This window comes from Hippocampus bargibanti, linkage group LG05 (genome assembly GCF_051943395.1).
Source record: "Hippocampus bargibanti isolate YZ-2025 linkage group LG05, ASM5194339v1, whole genome shotgun sequence".
Taxonomy (NCBI): Eukaryota; Metazoa; Chordata; class Actinopteri; order Syngnathiformes; family Syngnathidae; genus Hippocampus; species Hippocampus bargibanti.
In genome coordinates this window covers 20293839-20307578 of record NC_142738.1, presented here as the reverse complement: position 1 = coordinate 20307578, position 13740 = coordinate 20293839, and the positions used below count along the sequence as shown (strand labels likewise).

At 45.5% G+C, this 13740-nt stretch overlaps 1 protein-coding gene across 1 annotated transcript in view; it reads left to right on the top strand.

Annotated features, from left to right (window-relative positions):
• Positions 1-9906: 9906 nt before the first annotated feature.
• abtb3b (ankyrin repeat and BTB domain containing 3b) overlaps positions 9907-13740 on the top strand; it is a 158470-nt gene continuing 154636 nt past the window's right edge. The window contains exon 1 of the mRNA XM_088997204.1: positions 9907-11305. Within this exon, the coding sequence (XP_088853330.1) occupies positions 10447-11305 (859 nt within the window). The 5' untranslated portion in view covers positions 9907-10446. The remainder of the gene's footprint in view (positions 11306-13740) is intronic.

Below are 13740 nucleotides of genomic sequence, written 5' to 3'. Positions count from 1 at the left end.
GAATGTAAAGAGTTTGATGTTTCTCGTTATTTGTAGAATGGTAGTTGAAAGTTACTCTCAGGGAAGTGACACACAGATGTCTCGCAGAGCTTGATCGTGGTGTGGAGTCGAGCAAGTCGTACTGTGACACTCCGTCCGATGTTGAGCAGGTTTCTGGGAGATGTGTGTTTGTCTGAGTCCGAGATGATTCTAATCTTCTGTCCCGCAACGGCTGCGCCTTTATACCGTGGGAAATGTGTCAAGCTGAGATTCCCATCAAAGCCGCGGTGCGCACCAGTGCCGCCAGATGTCTCCCCTCCTGGATCCGAAGTCAGTGAAAGCGATGAAGGAAAAAAAACGAGCCGGACGCGCTCAGAAAAGCCGGTAGGAGGTGAGCCGTTCTGGGAAGTGCACACGTCTGCCGCTCCGGGTTGTTCAGTCACACGGAGAGGCCAGGCACGAAGAACGTCGATCACCGGACATGGGGGGTGTTGTTGGGGGGGAGGACGACATCGATCTTCGGGAGCGCGGCAACGTGTGCTTTACGATTGCCTGTTTGAGTTGGTCCATTGAGACTGTATGCTCGCGGCCTTTGATTTGAATCCGGAATGTCTTCTCACTGCGGGAGAGGACGGGATATGGGCCATCGTAAGGGGGCTAGAGGGGCTTGCCCACCCGAGCACACCACAGGAAGGCTTGCGTGCACGTTTGGAGTGCGGGATCCATGTGCGTCGGTTGGCACGATGTTCGCGGCGGCCGGGGCTGCTGAGCCAGCGCAAACTGCCAGAGGCGGGTGAGCAGATCATTGACGTCGACAGTCGTAGGGTCGGTCGGGTCGGGTCCGTGGAAGGACACACAGTCATGGATGTGGGGAAGAGGGTAGCGGTCGGGAACGGTGACGAAATTCAGCGCTCGGTAGTCACCGCAGGGATACCAGTCGCCCGCCTTCGCCTTGGGGACCATGTGCAGCGGGGAGGCCCATTTGCTGTCCGATGGACGTATAATACCGAGCTGAAGCAAATGGTTGAATTCGGCTTTAGCAATCCGTTGTTTCGCCGGGGCAAGGCGGCGAAAGCGTGGTCACAATCTGGTGAACAACGTCGGGGGCAGGTAGGGTCGTCCGACTGGGGTTGGTCAGGTCGGGGAATCGTCGCAGGAGCGTGAGGAATGAAGGACATGGGACGTGCGAGAGATGAAGAAGTGCAGGGTTGGCCGTCCTACCGTGCACGGACAGGCCGGTCGTCTCATCAGTCAACCTCTTCCTGTCGATGTTGACGGACAGGTCAAACTTGTGCAGGAAGTCCGCGCCAAGGATGGGGTGAGGGACATCGGCAATGGTGAAGATGAAAGGGAAGGAGCGACGTAGGCCCAAGTCAAGGTTCAGAAACCGTTGGCCATACGTCTTGATGGGGGTGCGGTTGGCAGCTTGCAGGGAACCAGCGTCAGGGTTCAGGCGCTCTGCAGGAGAAGGGGGAAGAACGCTGAAGTCAGCAGCCTAGTCCACCATGAATCATCTTCTCGATGTGCGGTCGCGGACATACATGATGCGGCTGGTTGTGGAGTCGCCAGGCAAGTGGGAAGCCGTGTTCACTCCGTGGCTGGGCCGTTTCCCGACTTCTTGCATGGTTCACGGCATCGTTTGGCCCGGTCGCCCCAATATTGGTGGTACCAGCACAGGTCAGGGTCCGTGCTTGATGGGTTCCGGTTGCGACTTGGGCTGCGCTCTCGAATGGAGCCGCGTCCGTGATTACGGCGGCATTCTTGACTGTGGCTGCATTCCCAAATTTCGGTTCGCAGGGCACGCATCTCGTCGATGAGCAGTTGGAGAGCATCAGTCGAGGGCCCTGGCGTCGGAGGACGCTGCATGGCAGAAATGGTGGGCTGCACTGCGCACACCTCCTTATCTTATCTTATGTTAGTTTAACTTAGTTTGGCTGAGTTTTTTTATCTCGTCTCGTCTTGTCTCGTCTTGTTTTATCTAATCAGATTTTATCTTATCTTAGCCTACTTTATTTTAGTTTACCTTAGTTAGGCTTAGTTTACCTTATTTTTGTGCATTTTATATGCATGTCTTATCTCGTCTTCTCTTCTCTTCTCTTCTCTTCTCTTCTCTTCTCTTCTCTTCTCTTCTCTTCTCTTCTCTTCTCTTCTCTTCTCTTCTCTTCTCTTCTCTTCTCTTCTCTTCTCTTCTCTTCTTTTTCTTATCTTATTTCATTTCATTTCATTTCGTTTCGTTTCGTTTTGTTTAGCTTAGTTTACCGTATTTTAGCTTAGTTTACCTTAGTTTGGCTTAGTTTGGCTTAGTTTATTTTATTTTATCTGGTCTGGTCTTATCTTGTCTTATCTTATCTTATCTTATCTTATCTTATCTTAGTTTACCTTTGTTTGTCTTAGCTTATCTTATTTTAGTTTATCTTATATGCATGTATGCCACAATGAATGCACCTTTCATACATGAGTAAAATACTCAAACATTTTATATCACCAGATATAATTTGAAAACGATGGAGGCACAAAAACACACCAAAAAGAACACAAAACGTCAGTAATTTAAAACTGACTTTACAGACTTATTAACTGTCTTTCAAATGTGAAAAATATCCCTGATCAGTTAATAAATTTGTCTCAAGGAATATGCAAGATATGGCATTTACAGACTATTTCGCAGATACTTGGAGGAGGAAATGGAAATAGATTAAAATAACATATACACTGTGATTTATCAAGATTGTGTCTGTTTTGAATTAAATCGTTCTGTATTCTGTTTCACAGGCTAGAAAATACAGTGGATGTCCCAAAATGACTCGCTAGCCTGTCATCTTTCTCAGCGATCACTGATGTTCATATACAGTAAAGTCTCGTTATATCGATATCGGATATATCGATAGTCCCGGTTATATCGATACTATTTTTATGCACGCACGGAGAAAATTACATGCAAACAGGGTCGGATATATCGATAGTCCCGGTTATATCGATATTTTTTCGGACTCCCTTGAATATCGATATAACGAGACTTTACTGTATTTGATATTCGCTGACACAAATTCCCAGCTGACAAATCAGCCCATTTCCAACGGCGCTTGGGCGCCATCTTCTGCTTTTTCTGGGTGCTACATTGCTGTCATTGACGGCTCGAATTGATATGGGAGGACTCCTATAATCAATTGCAAACATTTATGCTTTCCTCTTCAGAAGAACAAGAACAAGAAAACATCTTCTCCGAATCTGAAGCCATTGTTTTGATTCTCGAGCAAGGCAAGACGTCTTGGCGTGACGTCACGAACAGAGGGGTGGGACCTTCTGAAACTGACCATTTCCGGATTCATTTTGAAGTCATTTTTATTGGTGTTTTTCATTTAACTAAAAATATCAGCCTGCCTGATTTGGGTATTTTAGATGCTATAAAACGTTTTTCTGATGTCAGTGGGAAACAAAAACAAAAAATGGTGCCGGTTGTCCTTTAAATGTAGTATGTACAAACCTCATAGCACAGTAAGAACACTACAACCCAATTTATTAACTGTCTTTCAAATGTGAAAAATATCCCTGATCAGTTAATAAATTTGTCTCAAGGAATATGCAAGATATGGCATTTACAGACTATTTTGCAGATACTTGGAGGAGGAAATGGAAATAGATTAAAATAACATATACACTGTGATTTATCAAGATTGTGTCTGTTTTCAAGTTTCAATCGAAGGGGCAAAGTTAAAGAAATCAACATTTATTGAAAAATGGAATCACTTTCAACATTCAAAACATATTACACAACGAAATATTCAAGCTCAATAATACCTACTTGTGTTAAATTCCGCCAAATCATAGATGGTTTGTCCTGACCGCGCGCTCAACAAACTCCTCACTGACGCTCTCGCCTTCACGCGCTAACAATACACGTGTACCGTCGCCGAGCACACAAACATAGACTACCTGCAGTTGAAATTTGCATACTCGGCTCGGCAGCCAATCAGAAGCCTGCTTCTTTCTTCCGGACTTTCGCAAGCGTTACAAAGTCGTGCAATTGCATGTCATTTTCCAAAATAGATGCACAGAACCTCAAACTAGAAGAAAGATTCAAAAGAAACTAACAACATATGTGACGCTACAAAACGTAAATTTACATTAAACCGTGACTGTAAAGTGTACGTGAAACTTATGAAAGGGGCTTAGTGGCTCGTAGGAATCAATGCAAACGTTGCATTGTGCACCACCGTGAGAATCGACTACTGTAGCAAAATTTACAGCCATGCGCATTTGCCGTAAATTAAGCAAGGTAACATTTGTAGTTGGTGCATTCTTGATTTAAAAAAAAAACTTTATACTTTGTGACAATGTTTCTTAATGGGATTGGTCTCATTTTGCTTCAAGTTGGGAAAAATGGGGCAGGCAACTTTTCAGTTATCTGCCCTGTTGTTCGCTAGCTTTTTGTCATGAGTTTTAGATACTGTTTGTACTATAATTTGGGCAAGTTCGGCGGGCCGGATTGAAAAGCCTAACGGGCCGTATGTGGCCCGCGGGCCGTAGTTTGCCCCTGTCTGGCTTAGACTGAATATTTGACTGCCTTTTTAGTACTACTATAGGGAGAGTACATTTAATATAGCATCATTAATCAGCAATTAAACGTCTCCTTCAACAGCATTGTATCATATCAGAATCAGAATCCGAAAGCCTTTAATCGCCCCACAATGGGGACATTTGCAGTCCATAGCAGCAATTTGAGACGGGATGGGGGTGCGGGGTGAAAGGATAAAAAACAAGATATTGTAATATCTTGTCTAATATCTATTTTCTACTAACTTTGTGACTGCTTTATTTCTTGTATATGATAGATGTCCATGTTAAGCGCTTTGTTGCAGCTTCAGCTGTTGTGCGATATAAATCAATATGTATTGTATTGTAAATGTCATACTTAAGGGAACTTAATATGCTTCACTCAAGCACAGGCACGGTTGAGGACTTTCATAAGCAAAGCAAGATAGAAAACAAAAGTAGCTTACCAAAATGAACGTACATTGACAATATTTAAACACATTAACAGAAAACTTTAATACATTTCAGAGTAAAACAAAAAAAGCAAAGTAGGTTTCTAAAATTTCTTAAAAAAACACAAAAAATAACCTCTATCCATCCATCTTTTGCCGCTTATCCGGAGTCGGGTCGCGGGGGCAGCAGCTTCAGTGGGGAAGCCTCGACTTCCCTCTCCCCAGCCACTTCTTCTAGCTCGTCCCGGCGGATCCCGAGGCGTTCCCAGACCAGCTGGGAGACATAGTCTCTCCAGCGTGTCCGGGGTCATCCCCAGGGTCTCCTGCCAGTGGGGCATGCTCGAACACCTCACCAGGGAGGCGTCCAGGGGGCATCCTAATCAGATGCCCTAGCCACCTCATCTGGCTCCTCTCTATGTGGAGGAGAAGCGGCTCGACTCTGAGCCCCTCCCAGATGACCGAGCTTCTCACCTTATCTCTATAGGGAGAGCCCGGACACCCTACGGAGAAAGCTCATTTCGGCCGCTTGTATCCGGGATCTCGTTCTTTCGGTCACAACCCATCGCTCGTGACCATAGATGAGGGTTGGGATGTCGATCGACCGGTAAATTGAGAGCTTGGCTTTTTGGCTCAGCTCCTTCTTCACCACGACAGATCGGTACAAAGTTTGCATCACAGCAGACGCCGCACCGATCCACCTGTCGACCTCTCGCTCCCTCACACCCTCATTCGTGAACAAGACTCCCAGATATTTAAACTTCTGCACTCGATGCAAGATCTCCTCCCCGACCTGGAGAGAGCACTCCACCCTTTTCCGACTAAGAACCATTGTCTCAGATTTGGAGGTGCTGATTCTCATCCCAACCGCTTCACATCCGGCTGCGAAACGCTCCAGAGAGAGTTGGAGAGCTCTGCTTGAAGGCCCCAACAGTACCACATCATCTGCAAAAAGCAGAGATGCTATACCGAGGTAACAAAAACTGAACCCTTCAACGCTTTGGCTGCGCCTAGAAATTCTGTCCATTAAGGTTATGAACAGAATCGGTGACAACGGGCAGCCTTGGCAGAGCCCAACACTCACTGAAAACGATTCCGACTTACTGCCGACAATGCGAACCAGACTCTGACATCGGTCGTATATGGACCGAATGGCCCGTATCAGGCGCTCCTGTACCCCATACTCCCAAGGCACCCTCCACAGAACTCCACGAGGGACACGGTCAAACGCTTTCTCCAAATCCACAAAGCACATGTAGACTGGTTGGGCGAATTCCCATACACCCTCGAGGACCCTGCTAAGGGTGTAGAGCTGGTCCACTGTTGCACGGCCGGGACGAAAACCACACTGCTCCTCCCGAATCTGATGTTCGACTTCTTGACGGACCTGCCCCTCGAGAACCCCTGAATAGACCTTCCCAGGGAGGCTGAGGACTGTGATCCCTTTGTAGTTGGAACACACTCTCTGGTCCCCCTTTTTAAAAAGGGGGACCACCACCCCGGTCTGCCAATCCAGAGGCACTCTCCCCGATGACCATGCGATGTTGCAGATGCGTGTCAGCCAAGACAGCCCCACAACATCCAGAGCCTTTAGTAACTGCGGGCGGATCTCATCCACCCCCGGGGCCTTCCCGCCAACGAGGAGCTTTTTAACCACATCGGTGACTTCAACCACAGAGATCGGAGAGCCCCTCTCAGAGTCCCCAGACACTGCTTCCTACGAGGAAGGCATGTTGGTGGAGTCGAGGAGGTTCACACCGGTTCACAGCGTCCCGAGTCGAGGTCAGCAGCTCCCCATCCTCACTGTACACAGTGTTTGTGGTGCACTGCTTTCTCCTCCTGAGACGCCGGATGGTGGACCAGAATTGCCTCGAAGCGGTCCGGAAGTCGGCTTCCATGGCCTCACCAAACTCTTCCTAGCCCGAGTTTTTGCCTCGGCAACCACCGAGGCCGCATTCCGCTTGGCTAATCGATACCTGTCAGCTGTCTCAGGGGTCTCACAGGCCATATAGACCAGATAGGACTCCTTCTTCAGCTTGATGGCATCCCTTACTACTGGTGTCCACCAGCGAGTACGGTAGTTGCCACCATGACAGGCACTGTGTAAATAGGCAATCACATGTTAAACTTGGCTTTCCAAGCAGACTTGAAAGGGTTAATCCGATCAACCGGTGAGTGGGTGTGGCTGTGGAGATAAATGCTGTCTGAACCAGATGGCTCTTGTTAGACAAGGGAGACACACCGCCGGTGAGTTGCTTTTCACGTTCTACCTTTCTGTTGACTAAATCCTAAATAATGTCTAAGTAGTGATAGAAATGATTGTGAATGAGTTGCATTCATGTTCTGTGTTTCCATTCTTCCCAATCACGCCCCTCCAAGACTCACTGTCATTGCCCACATGAGCATTGAAATCACCCAGCAGAACAAGGGGGGAGTGCTCTCCAGCACACCCTCTAAGGTCTCCAAAAAGGATGGGTACACTGAACTGCTGTTGGTGCATATGCACAAACAACAGTCAGAACCCGTCCCCTCACCTGAAGGCGGAGGGAAGCAACACTTTCGTCTACCGGGGTGAATCCCAACGTACAGGCGGCAAGTCGGGGCGCAATAAGTATGCTGACACCTGCTCTACGCCTCTCACCGTGGGCAACTCCAGAGTGGAAGAGAGTTCAACTCCTCTGAAGAGGGCTGGTACCAGAACCCAGGCTGTGTATGGAGGCAAGCCCAACTATGTCTAGTCGGAACTTTTCGACCTCGTTCACCAGCTCAGGCTCCTTCCCTGCAAGAGAGGTGACGTTCCACGCGCCAAGAGCTAGCTTCTGCAGCCGAGGATCGGACCGCCAGGGTCCTCGCCTTTGGCTGCTGCCCAGCTCACAATGCACCCGACCCCTCTGGCCCCTCCCATGGGTGGTGAGCCCTTGAGAAGGGCGACTCACGTTTCCTCTTCGGGATGAGCCCGACCGGGCCCCATGCGTGTAGGGCCGGCCACCAGCCGCTCACCAACAAGCCCCATCTCCAGGCCTGGCTCCATAGAGGGGGCCCGGTGACCCGCGTCTGGGCAAGGGAAAACCAAATTTATGTTTGTGTTTTTCTTCATATGGGGTCTTTTGAGTTGTACTTTTTCTGGTCCCTCACCAAGGACCTGTTTGCCATGGGTGACCCTGCCAGGGGCATAAAGCCCCAGACAACTTAGCTCTTAGGATCATTGGGATACACAAACCCCTCCACCACGGTAAGGTGACGACTCACGGAGAGGAAAAAAAAACAATCTGAAGACCTAAATTAATTGAACCAGGATTTAAAAGGATTTGCACTTGAGCTGACTTCAATTGGAAGTTTATTTCATTTATGTGCAACACAACAGCTAAATTCTGTCACGATCTGGTTGGCGACAAAACGGGTGGCGCTGTCGTCACCGCCTGCACCTGCACAGGTGCTGATCGCCCGAGCCTTGGCGGACTGCCACGTTCGGATTGGCGACCACCGGGTAGCGCTGTCACCCTGCCTGCTGCCTCGCAGGTGCTTATCGTTACAATTAGTGACACTTAAAAGGACTCCCGGCACGACCTTCCGGTGTCGGGTCATTGTTTGTTGAATGCATTGTGCATTGTATGCTGCGCATGTGTTTGTTTCATCTTGGCAGACTTTTACTCTTGGTCTTTATTTTGATACTTTGTATTTTTCTGTTTGAATGATTTTGATATTTGAGATTCTGTTCCTGTTGACTTTATTTTAATACAATTTCTCAAATACAACCTGCTCCTCCCTCCTGCCTGCTTTTTGGGATCCACATCTGCCATCACCACCTTGCAAACCGTGACAAATTCAGGTTCAACATGATTACTTTGAACCCGCATAAATCCAAGACTACAGATCTCAGAGCCTGATATTTTCCATCATCATTTCTTTAATATACAATGGACCCAAACCATTCAGTAAATGATAAATTTTAGCAGATTTTAAAAATCTCTTGGTACAGCTAATTGAGATGCAGTGTACAGTAAATCCTTCGGCACAGGAGTAATTTATTCTATTTGTTCTGGTTAGTACCCAACCTGATGTGTTATGATCATGTTTTGCAGATATTTGATGCTGTTTAGAGGGAGTTCAGTTAGAAGACTGCTACAATAATCACATCTGCCGGAGATAAAGGCATGAAAATGGTTCTCTTAGTCTGCTTTCCTGATCTGTTTTACAAATAAATGTCATTCCATTAAACGTTTCTTGGTATTATTGTGTATACATACACTTGCATGAAATTATTCCCAGAAATTATGCAAGAAATTATTCACAAGCCATATTGCAGTTTTTAAATTAAATGTACAAGCAAGTTGAAGTCGAATCCAAACTAAACTGAGAAAGTATACTGTATACACTAAACAATTGAACTCACTGCTCAAATGAATTACCACCCTGTGGCTTTGGAGGTCACTGTTGTCTAGAAATGTTTTTATTCCGACCCGTTCATGCGAATTTTGCTGCAGACGCAATACAACACTGCAATTTATGAAATTATCATTTATCAAAACCTTAATTTTGCTTCAATGTATTTTTAAACCGAAAGTAATGTTTTCTTTATTGTACTAAAAGCATGCACGTTACAGTTTCGTACATGAGTTTTGGGGAACATTAAATATTCCCCAAAATAAAAACTCCAAATCATAATGAATGCAATAAATGGTGAATTGTGGTCGTTGTGTATGCTGGTTATAAATGTAAACATACAACGTGAGTTGTTTATACATGTTTATACATTTAGAGTTTATACATGTTACAAAACAAAGAATAAAGAATAGAACCTGAATGAAAGTAATCCTGTGCTTGACCTTGGAAATTATTGAGATCATCTCAGTTGGTTACCTGCACATCCACACACAGACACGATGATACATTGTGCCTGTAATATATTATTAATGGTCATGAATCATGTTACCACAGTAAGGGACCAGAAAAAGTCTATTTTAAAAGGCGTGATCTATCTCCGTCAAATTACCCCCGAGTGTTAAATGAAGATAAATACAATTAATTCAAATCAATGGATGCTAATTTATTTAAGATTTATTAGAATTTGGCAATCGTGCACATTTCAGTGCAAATGTGGTTCTGCCTACATTCACTTGAGACTGCAATGCTTAAGAGGGCGAAATCAATGTTGTGAACAGCATTAATTAATAAGATTCGCGAGGCGCCTTATTAGTGACTTTCTAATTGACATCTACGATTCATCCAATCAGAACGGACCATTGCTTAATATCGCGTGTCGATTGGCTGTCAGCTTTGCGCCTTGTCCCCGCCCCCAACTGTCAGGCACTGCGCTGGTCAAACCGTTTGACGGCTGGCGCATTGAGCTCTTACACTTTTAACTTTGTATGAAATCCTTGGACACCGTCCAACCGTTCACAAAATTTCATTTCATGTGCACGGCACGCGCGTATGTGCACTCATAGATGTTACCCACTTTTCATTTTCGCAATGAAGCACAATTATGGCAAGGAGTAGCAAGTCAGCAGCAACAGCGAGGACTCTGGAGGATTTGACTCTCGACTCGGGTTATGGTGGAACCGCCGACTCCTTCAGGTCTTCCAGTGCGTCGCTGTGCTGTTCGGAGGTGCATGGGGGGAACTGCTGGCAACTAACTGACTCCATGCACAGTCGAAACAACAGCCTGGACACTGTCAACACGGTCTTGGTCGAAGACGCCGAGATCCTGGAGTGCACCGGCCAGTGCGCTAAACTACCCGAGCTTGAGGATGTGCCGTGGAGCCTCGGGGAGGTGGCGAGAGCCCTGCAGAGGGACGAGAGAATGAGCGTGCCGAGACCACCGCAGGACGTCCTGCTCCGACTCTCCGCGCTGGCCAGCCGGGCCCTCGTTAGGGTCGCCAAGGAGGCGCAGCGCTTGAGTTTGCGCTACGCCAAATGCACCAAATACGAGATCCAAAGTGCCATAAAAATGGTTCTGTCGTGGGTCGTCTCCACGAACTGCATCTGCGCCGCCCTCTCCGCCCTGTCCTCGTACAACATGAGCACGGAGGAGGACAAGTTCGGCCGCGGCAAGTCCGTGCGCTGCGGGCTAGTCTTTAACGTGGGGAAATTCTTCAGGTGGATGGTCGATGGCAGGCTCGCGGTCAGGATTCACGAACACGCTTCCATATATTTGGCGGCGTGCATGGAGAGCCTCTTCCGAGAGATATACGAGCGAGTGCTGCGCAGTGCGCTGCTGGAGCGGGACAACAGTATGCCCAAGTTGAACGTGGAGAGCCTGGAGCAGGCCGTCGGCAGTGATGCTGAGCTTTGGGGGTCATTACAGCACTGGCAACACCTCATCTGTGGGAAGAACGCGAGTGGTAAGTAACGGCGGCGGGAGCACACTCAACTCTTGCCGTCTTAAAATCAAAGTCGTGCAAATTGTTGCGTTTGACAAGGCTTGATAAGCCACGAGTACGTGTGACAATGGAACCCTCAGAGGACAATTGAGTTTAAGTGTACACTGAACCACTGTGAGTCCTTGTACAGTTTGAGGCAATTATTTTTTTTCTCAGTTTTTAATGGTTTCGCCGGACGGGTGTTTTCAGCATGACGTCACAGGTAGTTCCAGGTGGTAATAGGCAAAGCTTTCTCCAGTAAGCAAAGCCTTTCATGACATTTTATTGAGGCAGACAAATCGAGAGAAAACAAAGCGCTTGGTGATTTTAGCATTATTTTCAATTGCTGTAATTGGAATGTGAGAAATGGCAGTGGAAAAAACGATCTCTCAAGTAAATGGCTTAAAGAGCATTTGCTGAGCATGAATTGCCACATTTGAGTTTGGTTGGAGCTGTTTCAGACAGCAAGGGTTCAGGTGACACGAAATGAGGGTCTGATGGAAGTACGAGTGGTTACTGTATTCCAAAATACGACGTGCTATTGAAGATGTTAGTATTCGGATATCCCACTGGAAGCTATTGAATAATTGAGTATTTTAATAAGATGAACTAAGTTTTTGCTCAAGAGCAATTATGGAATGTACAAGAAAAAAACAACACATTTAACTTAATGAATTACCATATTTTCCGGTGTATAAAGTGCCCCAAAAGCCTTCATTTTCTTCAAAAGATGACCATGCGCCTTATAATAATAATAATGATAATAATAATATATTTCATTTATAAGCGCCTTTCAAAACTTTCAAGGTCACTTTACAGTCACAGGATAGGTTATACACAGGTGTGCCTTATGAGTGAGGTAACATTGATCCACAATATGTCTCGCGACTACTGTCAGCAGCCACCAACTCCATTTTCCCCTGTAAAAGTTGTGCATAACCCCAGTCTCTAGTGTCACGCCTTATAATGTGGTATGCCTTATATTTGTACAACTTGTATATATTTAGACATTATTTTTGGATAACCTTTTTCATTCATTGAAGGTGGGCCTTATACTCCGGCACACCTTATATATGGAAAAAGTTCGAATATACTCCATTCATTGGGGGTGCGCATTATACTCCAGTGCATTTTATACACCGGAAAATACGGTACCAATTGTTTTTCATATGTACATCTATCTATCTATCTATCTATCTATCTATCTATCTATCTATCTATCTATCTATCTATCTATCTATCTATCTATCTATCTATCTATCTATCTATCTATCTGTCTGTCTGTCTGTCTGTCTGTCTGTCTGTCTGTCTGTCTGTCTGTCTGTCTGTCTGTCTGTCTGTCTGTCTGTCTGTCTGTCTGTCTGTCTGTCTGTCTGTCTGTCTGTCTGTCCGTCTGTCGGTCCGTCCGTTGGTCGGTCCGTCATCCCCCGCAAATCCTGCAAACCTAATGATGTTTTAAATGGATGTTTTAAATATAACAAAAGGGTTGCCGTAAAAATATCATAAAAACAGTTATTTTCTGACCTCAGACTTATTAAAATACCATACCCATTTTTGTTAATCTTCAAAATTCGTAAATACTGTGAGAGCTTCATCGTCTCCCATTTTTTTTTTTTTTTTTTTTTTTTTTTTTTTTTTTTTTTTTTATTAATTCAAATGGCATGCAAACATACAAAGTAATAGAAACAAACAAACAACACTGCAAACAAAACACAACAAAAGTAAACAAAACCATTGGCTTTGAATAGCTTGTGGAGCTTCTAAAAGTACATCTGAGGTGCGTCTCAGCAAATCTTTCTGCATACTTGATATTTTCCAAATAGTTGGCAACATACATTAGGTGACATAATCGCGTATGAGACAGTACCTGATCGCACAGGAAATAGAAGTTCCTGACAGATAATCATTTTACAAGAAGAAAGAAGAGGAGAGAAGAACAAAATAGAAGAGAGAGAGAGCGGGGGAAGGGGGGTGCCAGGGGTTTTAACATTCCATCGAGTCTGCACAACATAGTGAAATTGACAAAAGAAAGAGAGGGGGGGGGACACCAGATGATTTCGGCAAGCACATCATCCTATGCCATATTTCATCAACAAATCATGTGTTTTGATAGCATTTGGGTCGGCAGATGGTTGAATTGTTTTCTGATATAGTTTCATTTCATTTTGAAATATTACAAATAGTGGTTTCCTCCCACAAAATTTAGATTTATGAATATGATGTTTGGCAAGAAAAACTAATAAATTAATAATAAAATATTTATCGTTGGTCTTGTTGTAATATCCAAACAGCATGTCTTTGTAATGAAATATGAACAGAGAAGTGACTTTACATTGAACGTATTTGACAAAGTGTTTCCAGAAGCGAGTAGTTTCGGGACAAGCCCAGAAGAGGTGAGTTGCAGTTTCAGGCTCAGC